At 40.4% G+C, this 5,784-nt stretch overlaps 1 protein-coding gene and 1 pseudogene across 1 annotated transcript; both read right to left on the reverse strand.

Annotated features, from left to right (window-relative positions):
* Window positions 1-1,139: 1,139 nt before the first annotated feature.
* On the reverse strand, window positions 1,140-3,081 carry LOC121443076. Its single transcript, XM_041644758.1, has 2 exons — window positions 3,053-3,081; window positions 1,140-1,812 (listed from the first exon to the last, which is right to left on the reverse strand). Exons 1-2 carry the CDS (start codon window positions 3,079-3,081, stop codon window positions 1,140-1,142), a joined length of 702 nt encoding a protein of 233 aa, XP_041500692.1.
* A 1,297-nt stretch (window positions 3,082-4,378) lies between these two features.
* Window positions 4,379-4,866, reverse strand: LOC121443055 (annotated as a pseudogene).
* Window positions 4,867-5,784: the final 918 nt, after the last annotated feature.

Raw genomic sequence — 5,784 nt, forward strand, 5'->3', positions numbered from 1 at the left:
AGGCATGATGGAGAGGAATGGGTTAGATTGCTGGGAATTTCCATTTTCCTAGGTTTATATCTCATCCCAGAGATGTCCCAGAAGCCAGTTGTCTCTCTCAGTACTCTCTCTCCATTTTCCCCTCACCTGATCCATCCTGTTCCCATTCCTTGCCCCCATCTAGACCCCTCTCCCATCCAAAAGTGATGTCTATTCTATTACCCTTTCACAGTGAGATTCTCAAGCCCCATTGTGACCCCTTGTTAATTAGCTTCTCTCTGAGCCTATGATTGTAGCATGGTTATCCGCTCTGGGCCTGTGATTGCATCATGGTTACCTTACAGCTAATATTCACTTATAAGTGAGTCCATACAATAATTGTCTTTCTGCGTCTGGGTTACCTCACTCGGGATGACCTTTTCTGGTTCTACCCATTTGCAAGCAAATTTCTTTTACTTTATAAAATGGTCTACATTCTATGGATGCCAAGCATGGGATATCCTTAGGTGAAGTGGGGGTGTATTTGAAGTTAGTGAGATTGCCCAGTGGCTATGTAAGCTTGCCACCAAGCTTAATGTGGGTTTGAACCCAGTGTTTCTGAAGGTAAAAACAAGAAAAACAACTCGGACAAGCAGCCCTCTGATCTTTACACCATATTTTCGATCAGAGCACACAGGGAATGCTCGGCAATTTGTGAAACTCACAAACAGAAAGATATGCATGACTGTCCAGTGTACAGCATAGTCTTCCTACTACATGACAAGGGAACACACTATCTGCAGAGCTAACACGATGAAGTCCAGCTCTGCCTTCAGGAGATCTGAGTTTCAGAGTGTCTCCAGACAGAATTGTGTTTATTTCTCTGTTTATGTGTCAGCTTCCTTACAAACCTTCTTTCACTTGATATTTATCCTATGATATATATCTTTGCTACTGCCTGTCGGAAATATCTGAACGCATGATCATGGCCTTCAGAGATTAGGATACGAAAATACCCAAAGAAAGAGACAGGTTAGACAGAGGAGGAAGTCATTTAGACAGACCAAGAAAATAAAGTTGATGCTTTATTTAGAATGAGTAGAGAGCTACAAGAGTTTTTATATGAATAGGAACTTTCTTCTAGGAATCTTCTGACAGATGTTGCAAATGTAGTTCTCACTTCATATCTTTTGATTGGCCACTACGGAAGCACACTTGGCCTTCACCTGATTCTTTAGTTTCAAAGAGTTTATCTCAAAGAGAAAAAAGATAGCACCAAAGAGTGACATGGTGGCAATCAGTACTCCTATTGGGAACACAACAGTATAGTGTTTGCTTATTAAGGCTTCTTTTTTAACCGGAAAGTCAGGTGGAAATTCAAGAGTGGTTTGGCCATAATGATCTACAAAGTGGTTCCAGCTCACAGAAACAAATGTGAAGATGCTGCTAACACACAAAACTAAGGCAGCAACCTTGTAGCAAAATATCTGCATCTCAATAAATGGGTCTTTCATGCAGCCAATATTAATGGCGATTGCAGTGAAAATCAGAACTACGGGCTTCATCGAAACAGCCCACATTATCAGGGTCCTTGCGTACTCAAATTCAGGTGAAATGGTCCATGTGGAATTGATAGGGGTGTGCACCAGAATCTTGGTTACAGTGCCTGAAACATTAAATTCTTGAGGGTAGCAAGCTTCCCAAAGTCCAAAAGACACGAATTGCACAAGCTTGTCATTGAATTCCCAGAGGCGCCAGGATTGGCTGCTTGCGATGACAATCTCAAACACCAAGGCCGATAGGCTGCAGAGGAGGCCACTGAACTTGAAGAGGCACTCCTTCACATTGGCATGTCTAAAGATGAAATTGAACAGGTATATAGTCAAGTCAGGAACACAAGGGACAGTGGAAAACAAAATGAGTTATGGTTTACAGAGCAATAAGTTCTCATACCTGGTCCTTGCTGTCACAAAAAGTTGTATTTAAGTAATATACCTATGGCCAAAGTTCCCTCTATATGAGGTTTTGATTAGCAATTTCACTATATCTATCAAATGCTGAAATGTGCAAATTTGTTAACTAAACATGTTAATGCTTGGAATTAATACTCAATAATTTACAACACATGTTAAATGATGTTTAATTAAGCAGTATTTACAATACATAAATAAGATAAATAGCTTAAATGAGAGGTATAAGCAGAAGAATGCACAAATATCTATAAATTATGGTAGTGAATTTACACAAATTTAATTCACCTATATTGTCTGCTATATTTCTACATGTGTATGCTAGTGTATGTGTTATCGGAAAACATATTGGAAAACCTGAATTATTATTATGTGACCAAAATTAAAATCTGTATGTGAAACATGAGCCCTCATGAATATTTCAATCATTTCCCATGACTTACTCAAACATACACATTAGAAAATTACCTTCATTTCATTGCTGAATATGAAGTATCCCAACTGTCTTGTGTGAGAAACTATCTTCTCCAGCACCAAATTAATACTATACATTTACTGTATGCACCAACTTATTTAGATCACTTATTGGTTCATAAGTAGGGTTAATGGATGTGGGGTTAATGTTCATGAATAACTATGCCCTGAAGGATGTCACTGTGTTCTTGAGCATAAATAAAGTTCAGGCATGTACATGATAACATTGCCACCTCCAATGCAGAAGGTTTGAGTGCACTACAAACTGTACCTCCTTGCCACAAAAATTTCTCTACCAGGTTCCCACTATTCCACATTCTCTGTGGAATGTACTTCCTAACAGGGTGAAGGCAGTAGCTCTACTAAATTGGGAAGTCATATCAGCAAGGTGACTTTAAAATCTAGTATGAATTGAGTAACACCCTACCCATGCCCTCTTCCTTGTTAAGGCAGATCTGAGCCTTTTGATGTCAGAATCAGTGAGTTTTGAAGCACAACCAGAATCAGGGTGGAAAATTCTGTTGTGCAAGACAAATGAGCTAGCATGGCAAGATTTAGTTTTGCCCATGTCTGAAACCCATGGAGGAGGTGCTTATGCTTCATAAAGATCCAATTTGAAACCCTCCATGAAGCTCATCTTAGGCTTTTACCTTTGTTTATCCAGGAGGAAGAGATCCATTTGAGGAATGGCGCGATCATAAGTATCTTCCAAATAGCAGGAAATGTTGAACAGACAGGTAGTCGCACAAGAGTTGAATCACCTTCAGTAAAAGAAGTTCTGTTAGGCAGATATTTCAGCTCAGAATGGTGTCTCACCATCAACCCCTGGTTCACACAAACCAACCCCTTCCTCTGCTTTGCTTAGTTGAAGCCTCATTTATACTCTTCAGGGATATTAGCCCATCTGATAGTCCTGACCCTCCAATGAGATTCACGCAATCATTACCCCATTAAATAAACAGAAAAAACCACAGAAAGTCTAATTCACATACTCAGTTTCAGGAAACTACAAATGTATAAAGCTCAATACAGGCTACAGAGCCTTCACAGCTACACAGGGATTCCCAGTACTTACATTCAGTAGGATTTACTGACATAGACATGATAGCAACAAAGAGTTGAATCTTAGGTCATTGACTTCTTTGACCTTCTATGTCTCCTGAAATTGAAAGCTTTTAACAGAAACCATGTAGAAAACATAAAATACTTGCCTCTCTTCCCTTCTATGAGGGCCAAATGCTAGTGACTGCCCAGTATGAGAGTGACTTTAAAAATTCTTGTTTCCGTAGCTACCAGAGATGAATGTCACATTATGAGCAAAGAACCAGAGTCAAGACATATAGTCTTAAAGGGCCAGGGTGGCTAATGTCCCTCTCATATGTACAAACCTTTAGAGATATAATTAATCTATTAAAGGTATAAATAAATCTAGGTTTAATTTGAAAAAATTCTCATAAAATAAATTTATCATGATTTCTCCCTTCAACAACGTTTTCTACTCCCTTGTTTCCCACAGCTCTCCCTGCCCACTTGTTCAGTCTTTGCTCTCTCTATCTCTCTGAAAAAAAATCTTAATACAAGAAAGACGAAAATACAAAATGAACACATGGCATAAGGTTTGCATTGGCCAGCTACTGCTAGTTATGAAGCCTACACTGGAATGTGTTGAGTATTCCCAGTAATATTCCAATCAATAAAAGTGATTTTCTTTTTATTTTTTTCTAGGCAAAGAATTTTGTTAACCCTTTTCCAAACTTTATTCCCAGGCTTCTTCAGCTTAATTCGCTGCAAAGAATGAATTGTGTTTAAGCAAAAACTGAAAAGAGCTGCAGTGTCCAAGGGGCTTGGGCTTAAAAATATTAGCGATCTAGATTTGATCAGATCCATAAACAAAAGACCTTTTAAAAGCAGCCATGATGTAAAATAGCAGCTCCTGTAACTTCTGCAAGTGTCAGTTCTTCAGAAGTCGCCTCCGTTCAGTTTGCCTCATTCTTAGAAGCCTCATCAAAATTCTCCACCAGATCTGGGACTTCATCATCATCATCATCATCATCATCATCCTCTCCAGTAGCAAGGGGTGCTTCTCCATCCACAGATTGTTTGGGCAGAGCTTCAGCCAGTCTCCTTGAACTACTCAGACTGTCTGCCCCAAGCTGGTTTAGAATGCTGGGAAGCATTTCTGTCAGTTGCTTTGTCTCAGTGTGCCTGTAATGGTGAAGGTGTTTGCTACCAGAGAAGCCTGAACTTTAGCGTTGTTAAAATGGATCACTGTTCCTTGGTTTGTGAACACGTTCACCTCTTCAATACCAGAGAACTTCTTTAAGGAGAACTGCAGTTTTTTATCATCTGCTGTGGCTGTTCTGTGAACCACCATCTTCTATCTGCGAGCAGTTCCTTTCCCACCAATATGCACTTGTGCCTGCAGGTTGGCCAGTTTTTCCTGGTTCATGATGGTTTCTTTCATCTTGTCGGAGTGGAAATGGGGCCTTGTGCGGGACTAGGGTTTGCGCTCAGGGGGTCTCGGGCGGACCAGCTGAGATAATGCGCACACATGCAGGGACGCACGGTGGCAGCTCTGATCTTCTTTGTCCAGTAAGTATCAATTGCAAATATCTTCTTGGTTAGTGGAGATTTTTTTTTGTGTCTGCTACACAGTTAATAATACTGGCATATGGTCTGGTTTGAATGGGTATGGGTCTTGTTTGTCCTTTCAAAGTCTCCTTCAGTTCTCATGTGGTATCTGTCTTTTTTCTCCAGGACACTGTTTCCTAAGAGTCATCCACTAACTCTGACTCCTACAATCTTTCCCTCTCTTCTACTGTACAAACCCTAAGCCTTGAACGGGGAAATCTGTTGAGGATATTCCATTAAGGACTGAGTATTTCAATGTCTCTCATATTCTACAGATTGTCCAGTTTTTGGGCCTCTGTGTTAATTACCATCTAGTTCAAGAATTTTCTATGATATGTGTGGGGTAGAGTAGGGCAGAAATCTATGGGAATAGTTCTTTAGAAGTCATTTTATTTCAGTATTCCTTTTTCTGAAAAATAATGATAGAAGATTTAATATGACCTATCTAATCCCAGGTAATTTTCCACTTCAGCGATGTCTTCTACAGGTTCTATTTCATGGAGTTTGTCATAAATTCAATCAAAATTTGATGAGGAAGAGTGGTGAGTGCCTGCCTACCAGGCATGCCTCAAGGTCCCTCACAGGGGAGCGCGGACACCTTCAGCTTGTGCTACAGGGTCTCCTGTGTTCTATTTGACCCCACCCAGCCCCCCACGTTCAACCTTTTGTCTGTGGGTCATTGGGCTACCAGGTGTCCCTGTTTCGGTGCTGAGGAGTTCCATCTGGACAGGAACAGTTCCTGCTTCTACAC

The sequence above is a fragment of the Microtus oregoni genome, unplaced genomic scaffold (assembly GCF_018167655.1).
Source record: "Microtus oregoni isolate MIOR12 unplaced genomic scaffold, Mior012 000099F_ref0000060, whole genome shotgun sequence".
Classification (NCBI taxonomy): domain Eukaryota; kingdom Metazoa; phylum Chordata; class Mammalia; order Rodentia; family Cricetidae; genus Microtus; species Microtus oregoni.